The sequence below is a fragment of the Mastigoproctus giganteus genome, chromosome 2 (assembly GCF_048544385.1).
Source record: "Mastigoproctus giganteus isolate SK-2022 chromosome 2, ASM4854438v1, whole genome shotgun sequence".
In the NCBI taxonomy this organism is placed as follows: Eukaryota; Metazoa; Arthropoda; class Arachnida; order Uropygi; family Thelyphonidae; genus Mastigoproctus; species Mastigoproctus giganteus.
The window spans coordinates 110,262,926-110,289,975 of NC_143576.1; the positions used below are offsets into that span (position 1 = coordinate 110,262,926).

Sequence of the window (27,050 nt, forward strand, 5' to 3'; positions counted from 1 at the left end):
AATTATGTTGGTTTTTTTTTTTTTTTTTTATGAGAACCCCAAACACGAGAGGTATTATAACCTATAGTACTTAGTACCGTGCTTGGGTTGGAGGTTGAGAAGACGAAAGAAGATATTTGTTGATATTGGACTTGAACTTATGTAGATTGTAATTTTCAGGAAATACGTATGAAGGAAGGTTGTTCCAGAAAACGGCAGTTGAATGAATAAATGAGGAAGATGAAAAGTTGGTTCTGTGGGTTTGAAGTTGGACAGTAAATGGATGTTGGCTGGTGGCGGCATGTGTTCGGACTGTTTTGAAAGAGAGAGCGGGAATTATAGAAGCCAATTCAGAAGAACAGTGCCCATGGAAGTATCTGTAGAAGAGGCATGCAGCAGAAACAGTGCGTCTATGAGAAAGTGAGTGGAGAGACTCTGTTAGAGATGAATCATTAATTAACCTAACTGCCCTCTTCTGAATGGAATCAAGAAGCCTGAGAGAGGTTTTGGGGGCACCACCCCAGATGTGGGAACAATATTCCATGGCAGGGTGGATTTGCGATTTATACAGAGTGAGCAGCTGTTTGGGAGAAAAGTAACGCCGAGAGGGAAAGAGAAAACCAAGTTTTTTAGATGCAGAGGAAGCAATATTTGTAATGTGCTTGTGCCAAGAGAGATTAGAAGTCAGGGTAATCCCCAAAAGAGATATATCAGTTTGCCTAGAAATCGGAGTGTCACTAAAGATAAGCATAGGAGCAGAAGAATCCTTTTTGCGAGATATAAGACAAGATTGAGTTTTAGAAGGGTTGAAATCAACTAAGTTGTCTTTGCCCCACTGGAGAATTACCTGAAGATCGGCATTTAAGGAATTGGCAGCAGATTTTCGAGAACTTGAAGCTGATTGAGCTGGACAAGGTTTCTCAAAATGGAAAGTTGAATGCAATGTGCTATCATCGGCAAAACTATGGATAGGATTTCCAGTCAATGGAAGAAGGTCATTGATATATAAGAGGAAAAGAGTGGGTGAAAGAACTGAACCTTGGGGGACACTGGCATTAGTGGAGAAGTTAGAAGACAGAGAGCCATCTACCATCACCCTCAGTGAGCGATCAGAGAGAAAACTGGATAACCAATTACTAAAAACAGTTGGCAAACCATAAGATGGAAGCTTGTTTAGAAGACCTTTATGCCAAACACGATCAAAAGCCTTTGAGATGTCAAGAGCAACTACTTGTGTTTCACCGAACCTTTCCATTGAATTAGTCCATAAATGGGTAACATAAGCCAGAATATCACCAGTGGATCGACACTGACGGAATCCATACTGGCGATCGTTGATCAGACAGAAGGTTTCTAGGTGGTTTAAGAGTTGGCAGTTAATTGATTTCTCCATTACTTTAGAAAGAGTAGAAATAATTGCAATGGGACGATAATTGGATGGGAGGGATTTGTCACCCTTTTTAGGAACTGGCTGGATATGAGCAAATTTCCAAGCAGAAGGAAAAACACCTTTGGAATAAGAAAGTGAAAAAAGGCGGCAAAGAATAGGAGTAAGTTCAGGAGCACAGGTTTTGAGAACAAGTGGAGAAATACCATCAGGACCTGGAGCTTTCTTAGCATCAAGATTCATCAAAATCCTTCTGATATCCTTTTGACGGAAGACCACAGGAGGCATTGAATGGAGCATGTTAGGAATGGTGGGAGGTGTTTTACCAAGATAATTAATACATGAGCTCAAAGAACAATGGGATGCTAGCAGGTCAGCTTTATCCTTGGCTGAAGTGACAACAGAACCATCTGGTTTGGACAGAGGTGGGAGCAGAGATGGGCAAAAGTTGCGGCCAATAGCTTTGGCAACAGACCAGAATGCTCGGCTACCATTAGGGCAAGAAGCAAGTTTTCTACTCTTAGCCTGTTCAAACTCTAGTTTGGACTGATTAATAACTGCTTTACAATTGTTGCGAGCTTTGGTGTAGGCAGAAAATGAAACTGAAGAATTAGAAACAAGCCAATTACGATATGCAACGTTCTTCTCTTGGACAGCCTTAGCACATTTATTGGAAAACCAAGGTTTAGATAAAGGACGAGATTTTAAAGTGGAGTGTGGGATAAAGGATTCCATTCCTGCAAGAATAATTTCACTGACACGATCTGAGCAAACGTTGACATCAGAAGTTTTGAAACAGTAATCAGACCAAGGAAAAGAAGAAAAGAAGTCTCGCAGGTCATCCCATTTTGCATTCTTGTAATGCCAAACAATACGAGGTTGGGAATAGCCATGAGATAAAGGTTCCATTGGAGAAGAGACAATCACCAAGTTGTGATCTGAAGTGCCTAAAGGACCTCTCACTTCAACCTTGTACTTAGAAGGGTTGTTTGTGAGAAAAAGATCAAGCGTATTGGCTGTATGATTAGGATTGTCCGGTATTCTTGTAGGTAAATGAACAATCTGTGCTAGGTCATTAGTAATTGCAAAAGCCTCAGCATCTCGACCTGCTGGGTCAGTGTGACTAGAAAACGGAAGCCAGCTGGAGTTGTGAACATTAAAATCACCAAGGAAAATTACCTCACTGTTAGGAAAGTTGGACTGGAGAAAGTCAAGTTGCAAAGAGAGGAAGTCAAAGAGCTCCAAGTGATTAGTGGAGTTGGGAGAAGGGTAGAGACAACAGACAAATTTTACACAATGAGGTAGAGAGATTTTAAGCCAGAGAAGATCAAAGAGAGGAGATTCCAAATTGCCAAGTCTCTGACAGGGAATATCAGAACGGACATATGCACAAGTACCACCTTTGAGGCGAAAGGAATCATACAGCAAATAATTTGGACATCTGAGATGAGCAGTAGTTGAATCAACTGATAACTGAGATTCAGTCAGAAAAAGAACATGGGGTTTGGAAGACTGCAAGTGGAAATGGACATCGTTGAGATTAGAATTGAGACCACGTATATTTGTGAAATGAATTAGGAAGTCCTTGGGAGGTTTAGATCTTTTCGCAGATAAGCTTGCTCTATTATTTTGACAATTCATGGTGTATTCAATAGTAAGAAAAAGTGGGTGGGACATGCTGTATGAAGTAATGAAATTTTTGGATATGGCATACATGTGGTAAGAATATACCCAGATCCTTGACATGACGTGGCCTCGACAATGCTCCCCGCATACGCACTACTCGGACTCCCTCCAGTCACTATCTGGCAGAGTAGAGGTAGCAAGATTATACACTAGCTGATCCGGAAGCTTCCTAGAGAGTTACCAATAGGTTCAATCCGGTGTACTAACTAGCGGCCGATCTGCGAACACCGTTTTAGAGCTGTACCCTCGAAATGTAAGGAATATTGGATCTCACCACGACATTCATCATAACCTCAAAAATCATCAATCATACTGCATGATGGAAGGGATAGGGAAAGGTTGGCCGGAACTTAGCTCTAGAGACTAAACATGGGTTCCACCACTTCAAGCCTCCAATAAGCAAAGTGGTGGTATTTCACTGGTTGATGAGAGTCATCTACCACCTAGTACTGTACTGCCTGGTAACATAGAGGGGCGGCGTTCCTCCATGTGGTGTGGGCGCCACACCTCGACTCCTGCTTACGTTGGTTCACACCTGGGTGGTCACCCACCATGTACTTGTGCATGAAGGTTATACCCAGGATTACTAACAGTCCCACCATCGTGAAGGTGCAAGCAGAGGATTTGGCTGTCATAGACCGTCCGGACTTCGCCGAAATTGGGTCCACTTTGACTTGAGTGTCACCCGAATATCAGTTCCATCAGCGTTTTAGACTCCCAGGTAGCAAGAACAGCTTGTCTGGCATATCTGAGAGAATGTCTGTGACAAGCTCTTGAGGTTGTCACAGTGAAAAGAGCTCATTGTATTGAGCTCTTTTCATTGTCTATATCAATCTACTGTAAACTCCGAATCAGTTAATAGCACAACGTTGCAGTTGATAGCCCAGATAAGCTGCGGCCTAGGAAGTGGCCTTTAGCATTAATGGAATTTTAAATGTATATATCAAACACGGAACCTCTTTGCCTTTTGCTTGTATTCAGCTTCTGGAGCATTCCTTTTCACATTACAACAATAATTGGCTAACATGGTGGCACTCCATTTGCTTTTTCATCTTTGTTCCATCACTGCGATGTCTTGATGGAAGCACTCACCATGTTTGTCGCTGATGGCACCACAGTTTGGCAGGAAGAAACCCAGATGTGAATGCAAGAAATGCATCTTCAATGACATGCTGCACCTCTCACTGTAATGCAAATTGTTAGGATGAAATGAATATGAAGAAGTTTGGTTTGTAGGCTGCAATATGTCAATGATATTCTGGAACCAATCCTTGAAGATGTATATCCACATGTTGGCAATGTGAAGACTGTTAAAATTGCAATTGTCAGCAGACTGCACCAGATATACTTTAGCCCTTCTGCATCAAGAATTATGATCCATGTCCAGAACTTTGATGCTTCTGTCCTTGTATTTGCATACTCTGTTTTTAGAGATTCTTGAAAAGTTTCTATTTTCAAGGATCTCTTTGTAATGAATGCTCCATGCATTGGCAGCTGAGCTGGAAGACTGGGTCCTTTGTGTGTTGTGTCTTTTGTGTTGTTCATAATGATTGTGAAGGATAATTTTTAATGTTTTGAGAAAGTGAGAAAAAGGTTTCATGTCATATTTGAAAAGGGATCCTACCCAACCCCCTTAAGAAAAAATTTAAACAAAAACTGAAGTATCAGATAAAAATCAAATTGATAAGAATATTTTCTTCAACTTCAGACCAAGTAACTCTGAACTATCCATAATAATATCAAGGGCTAAGAGATTCTTGGTCCATTCCAACACTGGAAAGTCACTAGAGGCAACTATTTCCAATTGGCTAGTCAGAACCGTTGCACTGAATCATCACCACCAGAATCCAAAACATTAATTTCAACAAGAAGCCTAATGGTGTCCTTGCAAATTAACCTAAACATAAACATATAAAAAGAAAAACAAAAACATGTACAGTATAGGAGAAACCATATTATTATAAAAATAGGTGTGCCAAGATCTGAATAGTCAAAGCTGTTATTTGATTTTTAGGAGCATTAGCAAATAAGGCCATATTACTCCGGGAATATGCGGTGGTCATTCCCTTGACCTTTCCGCATCCTCCGTATTTGGTGGTGACGGGCTCGAACCCCAGCCTAATCAAGAAGCGTGTGCTACGCACTGCTGCTCCTTCCCACCTGGCTACGGAGGCGCCCTAGTCAAAGCTAAAAATCTTCAAGAGCAACAGTAAACCTCCCTAGACAGAAGCTTGTGTTTCCAACCTTTTCTAGGCATATCTTAGGCTTGAGTATGGGATTCTTTCTCCCATCCTCACAGACACTTTCACAACAGTTTTATTTCACCCCACAGTCTGACCTCCTCCTCTCTTATTCCCTGTGAACTCTCTTCAACAATTTTTTTTTTTTTTTTTTGTGACCTCTGTCAGGAAGCTCAAGCAACCCTGGCAGAGGCCAGCCAGAGTATGATGGGCAGCCTGGCTCATCTCCCAGTGGGTGGTGGCAGGCAATGCAGGGTCCCATTAGAGACCCCGCAGCCAAGAAGCCAGAGAAACAACAGAACCCAACACAATACTATACACATAAAACATGCCACACAGATTTCTGGCATTTTTACAGAGTCCTGTATACTTCACAAGAGTACAGATGGTGCAATTGGGGGAGACGACAGGTGGCACCTTACCCAAAATACTATGCCACTATTACCAGGCTTACCGTGTTCCGCCGGCCCTGCATCTAGAACAAAAATGGACATCAACCACAACTGTGCTCTCATCTTCCTTCACAATGGCTTTCCAAACAATTTTGTTTCAACATTAAGGACAGCATTCAAAAACTTCAGATCCCATAAAGGCTCAAATTCTACTGGAACTAATTACATCACCATCCCATATGTTAAGAACTTGAGTAAAGGATTGTGCAAACAATAAGGTTCTCAAACAGCAAAGTTGCAAAATATGAAGAATATCCTTCATAGCAATCTATGAACAACCCTTAGAATATATAAATAGATCCAATGTATCAATTCAACTACCAATAGCAAACTTGCATTGGACAATCATCACAAAAAATGTAGCAAAGAATTAAGAAGCATAATACAAATTTACAAGAACCTGAAATCAGCCACCCAGCATTCTAGTGCATCCTGCAAAAGCACACCACCAACTTTGGAAACACAAAGAGCACTATCTTGATGCAAAAGATTTAAATCATATCGTATACAGTCTACCTCCGATTACAGTTTCAACAGATAAAAGCATCGTTGTTGTTGTTATTTGGTTTTTAGGAGCATTAGCAACTAAGGCCATATTGCTCCGGGGATATGCGGTGGTCATTCCCTGACCTTTCCGCATCCTCCGTATTTGGTGGTCACGGGCTCGAACCCCGGTCTAATCAAGAAGTGTGTGCTATGCACTGCTGCTCCTGCCCACCTGGCTACGGAGGCACCTTATAAAAGCATCGACAACAGCATATGGATCAAGGAGCTGTCTTAAAAAACACTGGAAAACTAAATCCTACAAGCTATATGTTCTACATCACACTTTAATTTCCTAATAACAATCCACTTTAGGCAAGGACAATAGTGCTTATTTCTAGATGTCATTAAGAAGAGTCCAAAACTTCCACTTCTTTTATCAACTTCAATATCTTTTGTTTCAGGTCCTAACATATTTCACAAAAGTCAGAGACAATATCAATGTCTCAGTGACATGTTGGAATGAAATAGATCCCATTCAGTGCTGAGCTTTGACAGATGGCAGACATTTCACCTATACAAATAGCAGAATATTCCATACATGAATATCTCATCCAATGCCAGGAATGCAGCTTACAGAGCAGTAAAATATGGTTTTGAAACTAAGAGCAAATAGCAGATTCCATAACAGGAATTATTTCAATACTACAGGATCTGTAATCATTAGTTTAATTTACATCAATATTTCTAATAATTAACCAGAATATGAAAAATTTGTGGTTTCCAGTAAATTCAGTAATATGGAATTTTAACTGGTCTTACATAATCCTACAATAAATTAAATAACATTTCCAGAACATTCAAGATTTAAATAACACTCCATCTTGTAAATCCAGTTTTGCAGGATTTACAAGATTTGAAGGTGCCTTTTTAGAAAAAGAAATTAAAATATGTTTTATTACATTAGCCCATTTAAAGAGATCTGTTTTAAATTGACATAGTAAAGCAAAAAAATCTAACACTTACCACAACATTATATATGCTCATTCCAACTAAACGAGAATCATTAAGTTGCTTTATCTTTACACTGCGAGTTTCATAAGCCAAAAAAATTCCAAATATTAGAAGTAACCCTTTGTAACCATACAGTACACCTAGAAAAAAAAAATAAGAGGGAGCAATAAAAAACCATGGCTGAATATTTTCCCTTTATTGCATCTAAATAAACAGCAGAAATATATTTCAGAAACTGCACTCATCTCTACTTTAAATTTCTATCTTTGAGGACATTTTGGTTTCTTCGGTGGCAACAATTGCAAGTTGACTATCATGACTTGAGCTCATGCTAACATCAGAGCAAACACCATTACACACAGGTTGACATAAGTTGCCAATATATTTTAAACAAATGGCATTACCAAAAAAAATTAATCAATCATTTGTTTAGAAACTGAGGCACTGCCATCATGACAACTCTACCAAGATTGCTTCATATCTCATTAGAACACAGATGGCCTCAATTAATAAGTTTAAGGCCAAATCTTGATGACTTTTACCATTATTTCACCATTTCACAGATTATTTCAATATCTGCACTGAAATATAATTCTGCAATCTGCAATCTTTATTACTTACAAATATATTTGACTGATAGCCATGGAACTCATTAAACTGAAAAGGCCATCTTTAAAGACATCACTCCATGCACCTAGAACACCTTCAGACCATAAGATGCAATGAAAATTTTAGGAAAAAAAGTGTCTTATAATCCAGAAATGCAGTACTCAAGTATTAATTTATTAATTGATTGAGTGAATGATATGAATGACTTAAATATCAAATATATACAAATACAACAAAGCAAAAGCCTACACAAAATATACAACAACACAGTTAGGAAATATGACAATGCAAGGATTTAAAATAAACAACAGCAATTGGAAAAACAACAAGATCAAGACATGCAACACTCCACTTTCAGCTGATCAGAAACCTTGACGAGGAAGTGAAATCCACGACCTTTTTAGCCATCCTATTGTAGATAAAAAAATTTTCAGCCCCTACACATACACACAGAACTTCTAAGATACCAAGCTGATATGGTCAACCAAGGACAATGTTGTTAATGAAAGAGAATTTCTCTACATCCAGTTTGGTAGAGCAATCCAGTGTATAAGGATGGAATATGAAATTAAAATTGAAACTAGGATATATTAACTCTTATGACTATAAATGGTAGCTAGCATGCACTGGAAAATGATGAACTTCAAGATGCAAAACCATCAGTTTTTTTTTTTTTTTTCTTTTAGATTTACATGGTCTCTCTCCATCATTCACATATTCTAATAAGCCAAACCTCTTAACATTACCTGAGAAAGAAGTGTAAACTGCAATTACCCTGCTGAAAGCAATCTGATGCACATAAGAGGAAATGCTGAACGCTTCAAGAAGAATAGAATAACAGCAGTGAGTTTTAATTTAGTATGTGCAAATTAGATTACATTAAATTTTAATTATAGAAAGTGTACTAAATTATTTATGACATATTTATGTGATACAAAATTTAGAATATTAATATTTTATAATCAGATGGTTAGTATAGAGAAATGCAATCTATTTCATATGCACATTTTGCAGTGTATCATCACATTTCCAAATGCTTTCATCTGAGGTATACACCAATTCAGTTTTAAGTAATTAATGATCCCTGGCTACCCTAAGTTAAAATTTAGTACCCATCTTCTGACGTCTTTACTAAATTGGACTAAATTATTTATGACATATTTATGTGATACAAAATTTAGAATATTACTATTTTACAAAGGGTACTAGGAAAGTTTTGCAATACAGCTTTGTTTATTTAATTTTTTTCAAAGTAATTTCCTCTACATTCAATACACCTCTCCATCCTCCGAAACCAATCTTTAAACCAGTTCTGCCAAGTTTCACTAGGGAGTAAAGCACACTCGTTGTCCCAAGCCCGTAGAAGGTCCTCATCACTGGAAAACCGCCTCCCTTTTAGCTTCATTTTCACATGCGGGAACAGTGCAAAGTCGCAGGGAGCAAGGTCTGGACTGTAGGGAGGGTGCTCGAGAAGTTTCAGTCCTGTCGTGGTCAAATATTCGGTGCAGGCTTTGGCACGGTGAGCTGCAGCATTATCGTGATGGAGGTACCAGGTGCCCATTCTTGACTTTGGCTGCAGGTTCTTCATAGACCCAATGACTTTAGGCAGGCATTGTTCAGTATACCACTTAGCTGTGACTGTCTTCTGCGTGTCCAAAATGACACGTTCCACAATTCCACTCGATTTGAAAAATACAGCTATCATTTTCTTCTTTACAGATCGGGATTTTCTGACAATTACGGGTGTGTCGTCATCATCAAAAACCCAAACTTTGTTTTGAGCCTTGGTCAGCAGATCGTAATAATACAGCCAAGTCTCGTCACCTGTCACGATGTTGTTCACATACCGAGATTGTCCCTTATCAAACTTTTTTAACATCTCCCGGCACCAAGTCACACGTCGTGTCATCTGCTCTTCAGTCAGTTGATGCGGCACCCAGAGAGAACAAAGTTTCTTCACGTGCAAATGATCTTGCAGAATCGAACGAATTGCTGGTGCATTTAGGCCCAAAGTATCCTCTATCTGTTGGTAGGTCACTCGCCTGTTTTCGTCAAGCATTTTCCTCACAGCAGTAACGTTTTCCTCCGTAACTGACGTTCGTGGCCTTCCCGGCCTCTCAGAATCCTCCAGAGTGAAATTTCCCCTTTGGAATTCTCTATACCACCTGAATATTGTTGTACGATGTGAACAATCATCATCTAGTGCAAGAGTCATTTCTTCCAAGCACTGGTCTATGGTTAAACCACGCATGAAATTATACCGCAAAACTGTCCTTATCTCATTTCGTGACCACGATGCCATCGCAAGCACTTTACACTCTCACTACTAATGAATAACTGAGCCCATCAACTTGGCGCGGCGGCTACTATGCACGTATGAACATGTCTCAACATGCAGCAACAAGCAGCTTCCTGTGATTCATTGTTGCGTCATATTGCAAAACTTTCCTAGTACCCTTTGTATAATCAGATGGTTAGTACAGAGAAATGCAATCTATTTCGTATGCACATTTTGCAGTTTATCATCGCATTTCCAAATGCTTTCATCTGAGGTGTACATCAATTCAGTTTTAAGTAATTAATGATCCTTGGCTACCCTCAGTAAAAATTTAGTACCCATGTTCTGATGTCTTTAAAAGAGATGTCTATAATTAGTTTTGCAAAAATTATGGTCAAATGCTACTTCAGTGACCTTGAAAAATAAAAACTCCCACCCCCCCCCTTTTTTTGCAATTTGATTATATTACCATGTGAACCATATTAAAAGCTTCAAATTGACAGTGCTTAATTAAGACAGAAATCTGCAGAGTCTATCTTAATTAGACACTGAGTTGTGCAGACTTTTAAACAGCACAAATTTCAAAAATATTTGAACTTTTCCATAACTTTAGGCCTGTTTAACCTAAGGACTTATAATTTGTCAACACATAGCCCTTGATACCTAACAACCAACCTAACCTACCATTAACCTACCTTACTAAGTATCACGAAAACTGAAAGAGGGGAGTCAGTTTCAAACCTTGCTCATTATCATGGAATTATTCAAAGGTCAAAATACACTTTTGAAGAAGATCAATAATTCCATGAATGCTAAATTATATTTTCAGAAAGCTGTGTGAAGCCGTTTCAAAAGCCTTCCCTAGATCCACTTAAATAACATCAACACTTGACATATTGACATACTTCTATTAGAATGAGCAGAAGCCTGAAAAACAAGATGCATAGTATTTCAGAGACTGCTGGGAGCCACTGCGGTACAAGTAAACACATGGGTTGTGTTAGGGTAGCTAAGAATAGAAAAAGGTGCAGGTATACTTGCGTGTACACTAATGCTAGGAGTTTAGTAAATAAATTTGATGAATTTGAGGTATTGCTCAAAACATCAAAGGCAGATATCGTTGGGATATCAGAGACGTGGTGTCACACAGATATAAGGGATGCAGAACTGCAATTTGGGGAGTACAACTTCTACAGAAAGGATAGACAGGATAGGAAGGGGGGAGGGGTTATGCTATTAGTTAAGAAACACATAAAAACCAAGGAAGTGAAGCCAGTCGACATCGCTGGACAGTGCAGTGTTGAGTCAGTTTGGTGTGACATAAGCACTGGGAGATCAAAATTGAGAGTAGGAGTGTGCTATAGGCCTAATGACTCTGATGAGTATAATAAGGAACTGTACAGGGAAATAGAGTGGGCCAGTAAATCAGAGAGTCTTAATAATGGGAGATTTTAATTTCCCAGATATTGACTGGAATTTGGGGGCTGGTTACTCACGCACTAGCAGGGCTTTTGTGGATTTATTGGATGATTGTTTTCTACATCAGCATGTTCGGGAGGCAACTAGAGGGAGTAATACTCTTGATTTGATTATCAGCAGTGATTCTTCATGCATTAAGAATCTGCAGATAAATGAACCACTAGGTGGCAGTGATAACAGTGTGCTGAAGTGGGATTTACTCAGAGGTAACTACCATTAGGGGTAAAGAGAAGGGTTATTGCTTCCGTAAAGGCGACTACGATGGACTGAGACAGTATTTAAATTCTATACAGTGAGACCAACTGATGATGTTACCAACAGCAAATTCAAAATGGGAAGCATTCAAAGAACTTATCTTGGAAGCTACTAGGCTTTACATACCAACTAAGAAATATTGTTCAAGGTTTAGGCCAAAACGGATGTCAGATGAACTAATGAGGCATATGGCAGAGAAGAAAAATGCATGGGATACTTACAAATTAACACATGACACAGAAGCCTATGATAGATACAAGTTGATATGCAACCAAGTTACAAAGGAGGTTAGGCAGGCGAAGGCAGATTACGCGAAATCGTTGGCAAGGGATGCAAAGAAAAACAGCAAAGAGTTCTTTACTTATGTAAACTCTAGAAAGAAAGGGATGAATCAGATTGGTCCACTTGATATTGATGGGTCAACTGTTGATGATCCTGCTCAGGTAGCTAACAAACTAAATGAATATTTTGCATCGACATTCACACATGAGGAGTTATTCAGCAAGGGGAATGCCAGAGGTGTATTCAACTCTAGCAGTAAGCTACAGAATCTTGAAATAACTGGGAGTAAAGTGGAGGAGAAACTGTTGAAGATAAACACAAGAAAGGCACCCGGGGTGGATGGGATCTATCCAGTTATATTAAAGGAGGCAGCAAAGGAAGTAAGCAAACCCTTAGCCATAATTATGAGAGCTTCCTTGGACTCAGGGGAGGTACCCATAGACTGGAAATGTGCAAATGTGACCCCAATTCACAAAGGAGGATCAAAGGCTGACACAAGTAATTATAGACCTGTGAGCTTAACTTCTGTTCCAGGAAAATTAATGGAGGCACTGGTTAAAGAAGCACTGCAGGATCATTTAGACAAGACTCCAGTTATAGCTCAGACACAGCATGGTTTTGTTAAGGGGAAGTCTTGCCTGACCAACTTGATTGGATACTATGATGCAGTTACAAAAGAACTGGATGCAGAGAATAACTTTGATATTATATACTTGGATCTTAGAAAGGCTTTTGATACTGTTGCACATGGAAGTTTGCTGCACAAATTGGAGCAGTGTGACATTGGAGGCAAATTGCTGCTATGGATAAAGGGGTGGTTGAGGGGGAGAAGACAGAGAGTGGTAATCAATGGACAATGCTCATTGTGGACTAATGTTATTAGTGGAGTCCCTCAGGGCTCAGTGTTGGGTCCATTATTGTTTTCTGTATTTATAAATGATATTGATGATGGTATATCAAGCTTAATGTCCAAGTTTTCAGACGATACAAAGGTTGACAGGGTTGTCAAGGACACTACTGACACTATGCTGCTGCAACAGGATCTGGAAAGGTTGAGCAGATGGGCTGAGAGGTGGCAAATGAAGTTTAACATTGACAAATGTAAAGTACTACACATGGGAAACAGCAACCCCAGAGCAACGTATCAACTCTGTGGTACTACACTGACAGTAGTAGAGAATGAAAGGGACTTGGGGGTGGTTGTGCAGGCAGATATGAAGTTCTCTGAGCAGTGCAGACGGGCTGCAAGAGTAGCTCATGGAGTATTGTCAATGATATACAGGAATTTTTCCAGCAGGGATAAGGAGGTGATTATTCCATTGTATAAGGCAATGGTCAGGCCACACCTAGAGTACTGTATACAGGTCTGGAGGCCTCATTTCAAGAAGGATGTAGAACTGCTGGAACGAGTACAGAGAAGGGCAACAAGATTAGTGAATGGAACAAAGGGGTGCTCTTACGAAGAAAGGCTTAAGTCTTGCAAATTACAGTGTCTGGAGACTAGGCACCAGCGAGGTGGTCTGATAGAGGTGTATAAAGCCTTGAATGGTTTAAGCATACTCAATGCGGATGGGATTCTTCCTCTAGCTCAGAAAAATCACCCGAGAGTGCATAAATTCAAATTGAGGAAAGTCAGATGTAGGATAGACGTGCAGAAATTTGCCTTTAGCCAGCGGGTGGTTGGTTGGTGGAACAGACTTCCATCCCTTGTGGTGGAGGTTGATAGCCTAAATAAGTTTAAAGCTCAGCTGGATAGGTATTTTGAACGAACAGAGGGGTGAAGTGGAAGTGTTTTTTTTTTTTTTTTTTTTTTGGCTGATGCTGCATAAGCTTGCTTTCTTGCATCAAATGCCTCTACTAATGCTAATGCTAATGCTAATATTCTCCAAAGACAATGTGGTTAGTGGACAACATGGTTTCTCAAAGGTTTTATCCTTTGAGAAACCATGTTAATAGCTTGTAAAAACTACTGACATATAGTCATTGTCAAATAAAATCTGATTGAGTGTACATGCCTCAATCAGATGGTTAAAAGCAGTAAAACGCGCATTTCTAAAATTGGTACATTCCATTAAAAACATGCTTAATGGATAAAGCAGTGTCACAATGCTTGCGCAGAGGAGGTCATCAGCCCACAGCCAAAATGAAATGAATGCATCAGATGACTGTCCTATACAGAGCCAAGCAAGGACAACTTCCTCTTTACAGTCCCTATGCAGATTAGACTGCCATAGTTCACTTACAGAATTAATCTGATATAGTTTGTTTGTTACTTGCCCATGCCACAATCTTGCCACTGCAAATATATCTTATTATATTATTTAACTGTAGTGTTATAGGGGACTGATAGGCAAAGATTATTTGTGGGGGGCTGCAGTATCAGCCAAATCATTTCCACTAATTCCGATGCAGCTGGGGATCAAGCAGGAGTGGATATCAAATCCACCCTCACAGAGAGCACATATCATCTACTAAACTGGGATAGGGTTGGATGAGTTGCAGTATCTCATTGATGATAAAACCTGTAATGCACTAAAAAAATCGGTGTATATAATAAACTGCTGATATTGGTGAGTTCTTATTTGATATAAGGCTAACTCTACAACGCACAGCTCTGCAGTATATATGCTGCATTCAGGGGGAATTGTTATTGTTGCTAGGGTTTCAGTACAATGGCTACTTAAGCTATATTGCACCTATGAAAGTGGTCCATATTGCCTGTGTTGGCTGCTGTAGAAGCAGTTATACAGGGTGTTTCAGTTAAACGTTTCAGAACTTCTAAGAGGGGTAGGGTACATCCTGACAACTCGAAATCATATAGCAATGTGGGGTCGGAAATGCTTTCCTGAAGCGGTGTTGTACACAGAAGCACCATAAAGAAAAGAGACCGTAAGTGAGAAATCGTTTTAATAATACATGAAAAGAATCAAAAGGTACATGGATTAAAGTAAGTGTTCGACGTTTCTTCCACGGGCTACAATGCACGCCTCACATCTCCTACACATGGACATCCGAACATTTTGGAATACTCCAGGCGAATTTCGAATTTCTTGAACAAGAACGCCAAGTTAGTAGGATGGATGATTACACGAACGCAGAGTTAGCCGATCTGTTTGTTTGTTATTTAGGAGCATTAGCAACTAAGACCATATTGCTCCGGGAAATGCGGTGGTCATTCCCTGACCTTTCTGCATCCTCCATATTTGGTGGTAACGGGCTCGAACCCCGGTCTAATCAAGAAGCGTGTGCTACGCACTGCTGCTCCTTCCCACCTGGCTACGGAGGCGCCCAGAGTTAGCCGATATGCATTTGGCGTACGGGGCTGCAAATTGTAGTGGGCCTGCCGCACAGCGTTTGTACGCGGAACGATATCCGACGAGGCGTATTCCCAGTCATAATTTCTTTGCAAGACTGCACCAGAGGTTAGCTGAGAGAGGTTCATTTGAAAGAGCTGACAGGGACAGGGTAAGAACAGCACGGACTCCAGCCGTCGAACAGAATGTGCTGCAGCATGTACAGGAGAATCCAAGAACGAGTACACGAAGTCTGGCAAACGCAGTCGGGGTTTCCCATTGCAGCGTCTGGAGGATTCTCCGAGAACAAGACATGCATCCGTTTCACGTGCAGCGTGTCCAGACACAGCAACCGGAGGATAATGCACCTCGTATTGCTTTCGCACAGTGGTACCTTGGAAAATGTGCTACAAATCCCCTTTTTCCTGCTGAAGTGTTGTTTTCCGATGAGGCATCCTTCACAAGGGAAGGAATTTTCAACACGCATAATGACCATATCTGGGCGGTCGAGAACCCGCATGCAATACGACGTCGTGCAGCACAGATTTGATTTTCGGTCAATGTATGGGCCGGTATTATGGGAGATCACCTCATCGGACCTTACCTGTTACCGTGTCGTCTAACCGGACCTATCTACTTGATCTTTCTGCAGCAAGTATTGCCACAACTTTTGAGAGATGAACAGATTTCTGCATCGACGCAACAGACAATGTGGTTCCAACACGATGGAGCCCCTGCCCATTATAGCGGAGATGTTCGTAACTACCTGGATGTCACATTTGGTCAACAGTGGATCGGACGTGGTGGTCCCGTGCGTTGGCCTGCTCGGTCACCCGACCTATCATGTCTTGATTTTTATTTCTGGGGTCATATGAAATCGCTAGTTTATGACACCCCTGTTGACAATGCTGAGGAGCTGGTTGCAAGAATCGCAGTAGCTGCCGAAGAAATTCGAAATTCGCCTGGAGTATTCCAGAATGTTCGGATGTCCATGCGTCGGAGATGTGAGGCGTGCATTGTAGCCCGTGGAAGAAACTTCGAACACTTACTTTAATCCATGTACCTTTTGCTTCTTTTCATGTATCATTAAAACGATTTCTCACTTAGGGTCTCTTTTCTTTATGGTGCTTCTGTGTACAACACCGCTTCAGGAAGGCATTTCCGACCCCACATTGCTATATGATTTCGAGTTGTCAGGATGTACCCTACCCCTCTTAGAAGTTCTGAAATGTTTAACTGAAACACCCTGTATAATCCTATTCATTTTAGGAAGGAGAAAAAATTCTGTGAGATTTCATTTTTCACCTATGATATGTCTAAGCGAAAAAGGTACCTTTAAGTTGGCAAGAGAACTGAATAACTATAGACGGATATTATTATACAAAGTACATTCCAGACATATATGTTTGACTGTGAGTGGTGTGTGGCAGTGATTACATGGAGGAGAGTCGTTTCCTGACAAAAAGAACAGATGAGTTAAATGAGTAAGACCTATTCAGGTTCTGACTAGAATAGAAACCTCTACAGTTCCACTGGACAATGCATTCCATTATTTGGTTTTGTAAGAGGAAGATGGACTCTCTCTGCTTATATGAGTGGGTTGTTTATAATGTTCGAGAAAAGAAAAATTTGATTTTTCTTTTCTGGAAAAAGTGGGGTATCCTGAATCTTCCATATCATCATCTGCATGTAATTCAAGAAGTTCTTCTTGGTCGGTCATATCATTTGTATCCATGCTTGTTGGGTGTGGTTGTTTCACCTCAACAAGATCTGATTTTTGCAATTTTTTTGCTATTTTACAGTGGATTAGGCTTTGAGTTGGAATTGTGAGTGGTGTATTGTTACTTTGGTCTACTGACTGTGGTTTAGATGTAAGCTGGGTCGATAGTAATGATCGAGCCCAGTCTGTAATTGATTTGTCCGAAGAGAGTGACACTTCTGTCTGATTGGTGACTGCGGATAACCGAAGCACAAGTGCTTTATGGCATGCTTAATTTAACTTGTTTTCTAGCTTCTTGATAACAGACTTTATTTTCAGTCTTGTATTTTTTTGCCTAACTTCCAGAGTTCACAATCTTTAGAGTATGCTGGATGGTTGTCCCGAAATTAGGATACTGCAGAGTTTGTGCCTTGCATTCTGATTGTGTATGAGTTTTGCATCCACGGTTTGGACATGTTGCATCTCCATGGCATGCTATCTGGGAGTGACCAAATTTCTGGCATTTTTAGCATCTTAGGGGATTCGGGATAAAGGGACAAAACAAAGCAGTTTAAATAACCTGCTTTGAACCGAAGCTGGTAGATTAGATGTATTGAAGCTTAAAATTATGCTACATTGGGTCTAAGGTGTCGTCTTTTCATATCATGATCCTTTTTCCTGAGTTACATTTTGATCCTTTAGTTCCTGGAATATTTCTTTTTCAGAAACATTTAATAGATCCCATTCAGTGATCACTCCCTTGGAAGAATTCAGGGTGTTATATGGGGTGACTTGAATTGGAATTCTGCTTAAAGAAGTCTCTTTAACAGTAACTCAGATTGTCTTGGGTGAGAGGTCTCTATTAGCAAATCCCCGGATTGGAGACATTTCACCATTTTTGGAGATGCTACATTTTCAAGGCACTGTTGTACGATGAAAGGGAAGAGCTGGCTAAAAGGTTGTGCCAACAGAGAATAGATTATCAAGAAAGCTGGAGATTCCTGTTGTTTGCATCTTTTTAGTTTTTTCGACAGCGAAAAGTCATGATCAATTTCGTGATTGTCCTGTTGAGAGCTCTTTGGCTCTGATCATGGGAATTCATCAATGTCCATTTTTACCCCTTTTTGCCATGAGGCAGAAAAGGAAGCAGGAGCAGTGCCAACCAGTGACCATGCAATCAGAAGAGGAGAGCAGTATGACACTAGCAAAAGTAGCAGTAACGTTGCTAGCGGAGTCAGCAGTGACATTGCAAGCAGAGGAGGATTTATGAAAACACACTAGTTCTCACCTTAGAAAAACACTAGAAAATGCACTAGAGAGATCGCTTGGAAACTATCGATTAGCACTTAGGGCCTTCAGGGGGAAATCTGCTCAGATATGGTATTGTCTGAAAAGACAGCAAAAGATTCCACACACAATTCTGACTTTTAGCACACACTAATCTGAACATTCTGACTTCTTGCCATAAATTGGCAAGAAGTCAGAATATAGACAACTGGCAGTCTAATGAATGTTATAAAGATTTTCCTATCATGGCTCAAAAATGGATGTCAATATAGGCTGGTCTGGCAGGGAGTTCAGCTTAAAAGCATATGTAGAGACAACTGTTTTCATTGAAGTGAAAAGGATAAGTCATTTGCTTTGACATATAGACAATGGACAGGAGATGTTTTGAATGCACCAATAGCAACACAAATAGAGGGAAAATAGGGTCAAGCCATCAAAGGATGGTATTTGTGGTAGATGCATATAACTGAGACCCAAAATCTAATTTTGATTGTGGCACATGATACAAACAGAAAAGTTCACTGGCCTGCACCCAAAAAAAAAAAAAGAAAGAAAAGAGAGCACAGAGAATGTTCAACATTGTGCATAGGTGAACGTGCACATTGTGCATAGGTGACGAATATGTTTGAAAAATATCAGTTTTTTGTCAAATAAATATGAGCCCCAAGAATTTAATCTCTGGAACTACTGGAATAGTGTGTTATCCAAATCTTAATTCAGGTGCGACATTAAGGTTACACTTGTGACAAAGATGTACACAAATGGTCTTCTGCACAGAGAATCTAAAATAAAACTATTGGCCACTGCCCAAGAGTTAAGGCGATCAATGTCTTACAATGAATACAATGGAAGTTTAAATGGCAATGCAACCTCATTTAGATTCTCTTGGGCTTCTGAAGACAGAAAAGTGTTGGTCATATAGTATTATTTTGTATGACAACTAACAAAAGATGATGTTTTAATTCAAGTGCTTGAAAGTGGCAACAAAGGAAAAGCACACAAGTAAATTAAAATAAAAACTGCTTATACAAAGGGTACTAAGAAAGTTTTGCAATATGACGCAACAATGAATCACAGGAAGCTGCTTGTTGCTGCATGTTGAGACATGTTTATATCTGCATAGTAGCCGCCGCGCCAAGTCGATGGGTTCAGTTATTCATTAGTAGTGAGAGTGTAAAGTGCTTGCGATGGCATCGTGGTCACGAAATGAGATAAGGACAGTTTTGCGGTATAATTTCGTGCGTGGTTTAACCATAGACCAGTGCTTAGAAGAAATGACTCTTGCACTAGATGATGATTGTCCACATCGTACAACGATATTCAGGTGGTATAGAGAATTCCAAAGGGGAAATTTCACTCTGGAGGATTCTGAGAGGCCGGGAAGGCCACGAACGTCAGTTACGGAGGAAAACGTTACTGCTGTGAGAAAAATGCTTCACGAAAACAGGCGAGTGACCTACCAACAGATAGAGGATACTTTGGGCCTAAATGCACCAGCAATTCGTTCGATTCTGCAAGATCATTTGCACGTGAAGAAACTTTGTTCTCTCTGGGTGCCGCATCAACTGACTGAAGAGCAGATGACACGACGTGTGACTTGGTGCCGGGAGATGTTAAAAAAGTTTGATAAGGGACAATCTCGGTATGTGAACAACATCGTGACAGGTGACGAGACTTGGCTGTACTATTACGATCTGCCGACCAAGGCTCAAAACAAAGTTTGGGTCTTTGATGATGACGACACACCCGTAATTGTCAGAAAATCCCGATCTGTAAAGAAGAAAATGATAGCTGTATTTTTCAAATAGAGTGGAATTGTGTAACGTGTCGTTTTGGACATGCAGAATACAGTCACAGCTAAGTGGTATACTGAACAATGCCTGCCTAAAGTCATTGGATCTATGAAGAACCTGCGGCCAAAGTCAAGAATGGACACCTGGTACCTCCATCACGATAATGCTAGAGCTCACCGCGCCAAAGCCTGCACCGAATATTTGACCACGACAGGACTGAAACTTCTCGAGCACCCTCCCTACAGTCCAGACCTTGCTCCCTGCGACTTTGCACTGTTCCCGCATGTGAAAATGAAGCTAAAAGGGAGGCGGTTTTCCAGTGATGAGGACCTTCTACGGGCTTGGGACAACGAGTGTGCTTTACTCCCTAGTGAAACTTGGCAGAACTGGTTTAAAGATTGGTTTCGGAGGATGGATAGGTGTATTGAATGTAGAGGAAATTACTTTGAAAAAATTAAATAAACAAAGCTGTATTGCAAAACTTTCCTAGTACCCTTTGTATTAAATGAAAGGAACAGAATTCAAGAACATAAATGAAATGATCAAAACAATAAAACAGCAGCACTAATTCTCTCAATAGATTAAGAGCCTATTATGATCCAATGATCCTTTCGCTTGAATTATAAACCAGGTAGTGACAAATAACTCCTGCCGGTAACGGTGATTTTCACCCAAAGAAAGCAGCAGCACACAATTACCTATGATTGAAATTATAAATGGCATCCAGTAGAAACTGGGCTCCCATCAATGTTGACAGACCAAGACTGAAAAATCAACTGCTAAAAAAGAAATTTCTGTTTTTTTGATGTGTAAACATCTTTGGCTGCACCTACTAAATTTTGAATGGTAATAAAATCAATTTTTCACGTTTTGCAATGCGGAAATGACATTATTTGAAGTCAAATCCATTTTATAACAAAGGAAAACAGAGTTGGGAGAGGAGATCGCCCAAAAGGATCATGGCAGGTGATTTGGATGTGCTCAGAGCTGGCATGAACCAGCTGGTTGCCGAAAAACGTTTATGATTCGAGGTATACCACTTAGGTGGCTTTGGGATAACCATTGCCACCCATGGTAGAAACCTTTTGGTGACCGGAGAAATGGATATCTTGCAAAATTTAAAGTAAAGTAAAGCAAAGTATTAAAAGCAAAGGATCATGAGGAGGTGACCTTGGATGTGCTCAGAGCTGGCATGAATCAGCTGGCTGGGGAAAAAACATTGGTAAGACAAAATGAACGTAGTCTGGAGAGGAGATTGTGCAAAGGATCATAGAAGGTGATCTAGGATGTACTCAGAGCTGGCATAAACCAGCTGGTTCCAGAAAAATGTTTATGATTTGGGGCATACCATTTTTGGTGGCTTTGGGCTAACCATTGCCACCCGTGGCAGAAACCTTTTGGTAACCAGAGAAATAAATACCTTGAGGGCAGTGATCATGGACGTGCTTGTGCACATCAGCCTTACAAGTTGAAGCACATGTAATAAAAGTGTAAAGTGTAGTGTTTAGGGTCTAACAGCATCAGGGGTTTCCCCCATCTAGTTATGTTTGTGTCACAGAACTCTAAGGCCAGAGAGTTTTCAAAAAGTATAGGTGTACTGTTTTGTTGTGTAATGTAATGTCGTTTTTCCAACCTTTTAGCTGTTGGGACCCCCAATTGTCCACACTTTTCCATGAGGAGGCAGGTCAGGTACCCAATAGAAGTTTATATTATTAGTACTCTGGCAGGCCCTTCCACCTAGCTTCCAAAGATTTCGGTGGCTAGGGCCTATAAAAAAAAATGGGTTGGTGCTAGAAGATTAGAGTAAGACTGAATGATGTTGAACCAAAGGTGAAGACACTACCAAGGGAAAGGGGGGCAGGGGAGGAGACAGAAGACCATTCCCACCCAGGGAAGGGGATGTGAAGAGAACTGGGTGAGAGGACCCAGTTCGGATTTCCAGAGAATGGTAGAACACTGACAAGAGTAGAGAGTCCAGTTTGAAGAATCAAGTCTGAGCATGGTCCCATCCATGGTGAATAGGCTAGTTTGCTAAGTCATGTGCTGTCTTGTCATTCCTGGGACAGGGTCCCAACCATGATGATTTGTCACACAGGTTTGGTGGTATCTAGCTGTGGGAGGAGCTTGTAGATGTCAAATTCCGGGCTGAATAGGTGCATGGTCACTGTGCCACAGTCGAGATCCCTGCTTTGAGGGAAGTAGGGTTCAACCATACTTGCTCAATCCATACCTGCAGTTGAGGAAGAGTTCTTTGTCTGGTGAAGAGTTCTCATGCATATTCCGAGAAGGCATTGTAGTGATGTCCATTTTCCAGGATGTGGAATTTCTGATCCTTAGGAAGGTAGTTTTCGTTATGAGAATAAAAGAATTTTCATTATGTGAATCCAGCATAGATCTTCATAAAGTGGACAGTAGTACATTAGATGGTCCCAGGATTCCTAGGACCCACAGTGACAGAGTGGATCATCAGTGATGTTGAAGGTGGTTAGTTTTGCTTGGATGGAGCCATAGCCTGTCAATAAATAGGTAGTATATAGGTCTGGGGAGAACCAGGGAGGACTTGCTGGATAAACTGCTTGTACTGTAGGCATTACACTACCTGTCTGTATTACTGAAGCGGTTGTATATTTCCATCAAGAGGCGAATCATAAATGTTTTTCTTCAACCAGCTGGGCTGGTCAAGAATATCTGAATCAGTTCGTGATTGGGAGATAACAGAATCCAAATTTCATGTATGAGTAGAATCTTTTGCTTGTCATTGGCCATTCTCATTAAGTTGCAGAAGTCCTCGTTGGTCATCAAGTTTTCGCATTTCTTTGCAATTGCACTGAGTCGGCTGAGCATGGCGAGCTTTATACCCCTTATTCATCTCACTGTTTGGATGATTGTAAAAGTTTCAAAGGGGGTCTTCTCGCAGTCATGTTACAAAGCTATACAGGTCATTGCGCATGCTTCATCAGGGTTAACGTCGTCGTTGTCTTGACACATCATCTTACATATTTCAATAATTTTGCAAATGTCCAAATCCGATTCATACAATTTATGATCTAGTATGAGCTCTTCATTGATAGTATTAGTAATGGCCGCATGGTGCATGAAAGCCTATGGCTTATGCTGCACCAGCCAAAAAAAAAAAAAATCCGAACAAAACAATGATAAAAACAAAAAATAAATAAATAATAATAATTAATAAAAAAAAAGGAAATTAAACCTATCATCCTATGCGCTTCCCTTACCCGAAAGTACTATCCAGATGACCTTTGAATTTCCCCAAACTGTCGGCTTCTACCACCCACGAAGGCAACTTATTCCAGTAATTTATAACTCGCTGGCTAAAATAAAACTTCCTGCAGTCCAATCTAAACATTTCCCCCCCCCCCCGTTACTTGAATTTATGTACCCTAGTTCTAGCATCATTTACAATCTTGAAAATTTCGCCCTCATTCATTTTACTGATGCCTCTCAGAGCCTTAAACACCTCAATCAAATCTCCTCTAAGGTGTCTAGTTTCCGAATTCTGCAACCCACATATTCGAAGTCTTTCTTCATAAGGACGCCCTTTTGCCAATCTCACCAGGCGAGTTACCCATCTTTGCACCCTTTCAAGAAGCTCGATGTCTTTCTTTAGGTGCAGTCTCCATACTTTAACACAGTATTCCAAGTGTGTTCTAACATAAGCCTTATATAATGGGTTTATCACGTCCCTATCTCTACTTGCAAAAGTTCGATAGATCATCAATAGGACACCATGGGCCTTCCTTGCAACCTGTTTACAATGCTCAGAGAATTTCATGTCTGACCGTATCGTAACATCCAAGTCCCTTTCCTCCAGTACTGGGTTTAGTTGAACTCTACCAAGTGAATAAGTTATTTTGGGATTACTGTTTCCCAGGTGTAATACCTTACACTTTGTTGGATTAAAGCATAGCTGCCATTTTTCTGACCATTCCGGAAATCTATCTAGGTCTCTCTGAAGAAGCTCAGCTTGACAGTGATCATTAACTACTCTACCAATTTTAACATCATCTGCAAATTTAGACATCACGCCCTCTATCCCTTCATCGATGTCGTTTATGAAAATTAAAAACAACAGTGGCCCTAATACTGATCCTTGGGGAACCCCACTTCTTACATCAACCCAATCTGAGGAATAGCCATTTATCACAACCCTCTGCCTCCTGCCCTGAAGCCATCCTTCTATCTATCTAAGGATTTTCCCAGTGATTCCAACCTGTTCCAGCTTATAAAGCAACCACTCATGTGAGACTGAGTCAAAAGCTTTGCTGAAATCTAAATAAACAATGTCGAAATTATTCCCTAAATCCAGCTCGTGAGTGACCCTTTCAAAATAGCGAACCAGATTTGTTAAACATGATTTTCCCTTCACAAAACCATGCTGAGTATCCTTGAGAATTTCAATTCGATCCAAATGGTCCTGAATTCCACCCTTGATCATTGCCTCCATGATTTTCCCTACTACTGAAGTCAGACTGGAAGGTCGATAATTTTCAACTTCAATTTTAGAGCCACCCTTATGTATGGGAGATACATTTGCACTTTTCCAATCCAAGGGAATCTCCCCAGAGTCTAGCGATGCTCGCATAATTAGCCTCAATGGTTCAATGCACTCGCTTGCCGCCTCCCTATAATCTTAAGGGTATATTCCATAAACTCCAGGACCCTTACTGGCCTGTAGGCTCGAAAGTTTTTTCATTAAATAATCTTGCAAAATTTCAATATCATTAATTACATATTTTTCAACTTCGCTCCCACAATTTCCCATTGCCACAAAAGGTTTTTCATTTGTAAATATCGATGCAAAATAACTGTTGAGTTAATCTGCAACGGCAGCTGGTGTATTTAATACTATCCCCTTTCCCTTACGTAAAGGTCCGATCTGGTTTGTTGTTGTCATAGATCTTGACATATTTCATCTCTGACAGTATCTCTGTTTCCTCATTGTGAAATGGAATGTGCAGCATTACCATCTCGTGCTTGTACTCATTGAGATCCTGAGCCAAGTCATAGTTTCAATAGCGATTATGCGTGGACATTGTCATTTCTTTCATATCTCATAGTGCTGCATGTGCAATTTGCGATAAAGCATGACAGAGCAACATGATAGTAACAATACAAATACTTGTATTGTTGCAAACATACTATTCAACAAATGGCTATAATCAAATGAACAATTAGGCTATTGGCCTAACCTCTTCCAAACATTGTTTCGGTAGAGTAAGCAGTGGGTGTGAGCATAAATTACATCGTTCATGATTTCGGTTGTAGCTGTACGAAATATAATAGGTGTTGTCAAAGATGTTTATGCATAAAATAACTTTCGTGCATATAAGGTACACATGCGATTTTTTTCCATGCCCACTGTCCCCCTTATTAAAACAATTTAATGAAGTATATATAGCAAACTTTTGGAAACCTCAAATTAATTTTTTACAATATACATAAAAAATTTTACATACCTAGCCATATGACATTATATTCTGACTCACAATGCTCTAGCTGAGGTTCTAGTTTAATATCTTCCTCTGAAACTTCTGGATCTTCTGGTGGAAATAATTCTAATTTTCTTTGAAGTGGATCTATAATTTGCCACGAAATAAGGATAATCAAATCTAGAAGGAGCAGAACTCCAACCATTACATACAGCTTCCAGCTGGCAACTTTCTGCAAAAGAAGTGAATATATGCATGTGTATATGCACGTACACACACACACACACACACACACACACACACACACACACACACACACACACACACACACACACACACACACACACTTTTTATACATAAAAAGTATGCAAAAATGTTTTTTAATGTCACAATATTGAAGTGAAGTTTTCATTGTGCAGAATGCCAGCCAAGAAAAAGTGAGGAGAGGAAAGTAGAACTATAAGAAAGGAAGAAGCTGAAAGTTGAAACATAAAAAGAGAATGTGAAAAATAATCAGTTAAAGAATATAATAATATACATAATCAAATGCTTTTTATATATAAGAAATAAAGTATGATGACACACTCATATCCTGCAATAACACTACATTCATATTAATATTAGTGTAAATTTAATTTGTATACTTAATGGATCTAACCCATGAATCCTGTTTAAGTACAAGGTTAAATTAGAATCAATTTGGCTTTCATTTCATTTGTGCTTTATGTCACTTTAATATAGCAGAGAAATCAAGTTAAAAAGTAATAGTTATATTAATATTATAATAAAAATAATAACAACTAACCTTGCTCTCAGATTTTGATTTTGTAGTAAGACGATGAACTCTCCAAATTTTTGAAAACATCGCTCCATAAGACAATGTAAAGCCAATGGTTAAAAGCCATGCTCTGGCCTGAAAATGTATCAAAATTCATTTTAGAGTAAAATATACATACTGTAAACACATGATGCATTTTAAATTGTACAGCTGATACATATTTTATATACACTACACTAAACTACCATACATACATACTCAGAGTAAGCAGTTACCAGCTCCTAAATCCCTTTTCTGATAGTGTTGGTTTAGGCCTTTAGGAGTAATCACAACATATACTTCTTAGCAGCACTTTGGACAAATATCATGTGAAATACTGCATAATTCTTATTTAGTCCACATGCGGATAGTGTCAAATTTGGGTCAGTCTAAAGTTGTGTCATATTCCAAGATTTCATAAATTGGTTCAATTGGGTTCAAGATAGGGCTTTGTATCAACCATGATGTATGCATAATATTGTTCTCATTGAAAGATAGAGACAGGCACCAATACCTATATGAACTGGCACTGTTGCATTGCATTACTGCATCTTTTGATCATTTGTA

The 27,050-nt window shown here is 39.8% G+C and overlaps 1 protein-coding gene across 1 annotated transcript in view; it reads right to left on the bottom strand.

Annotated features, from left to right (window-relative positions):
* Positions 1-27,050, bottom strand: part of GABA-B-R1 (gamma-aminobutyric acid type B receptor subunit 1) — a 268,778-nt gene that overhangs the window by 54,578 nt on the left and 187,150 nt on the right. Inside the window, exons 12-14 of the mRNA XM_090368625.1 lie at positions 26,472-26,579; positions 25,694-25,898; positions 7,254-7,381 (exon numbers count right to left, since the gene is read on the bottom strand). Coding sequence (XP_090224751.1) covers positions 7,254-7,381; positions 25,694-25,898; positions 26,472-26,579 — 441 coding nt within the window. The remainder of the gene's footprint in view (positions 1-7,253; positions 7,382-25,693; positions 25,899-26,471; positions 26,580-27,050) is intronic.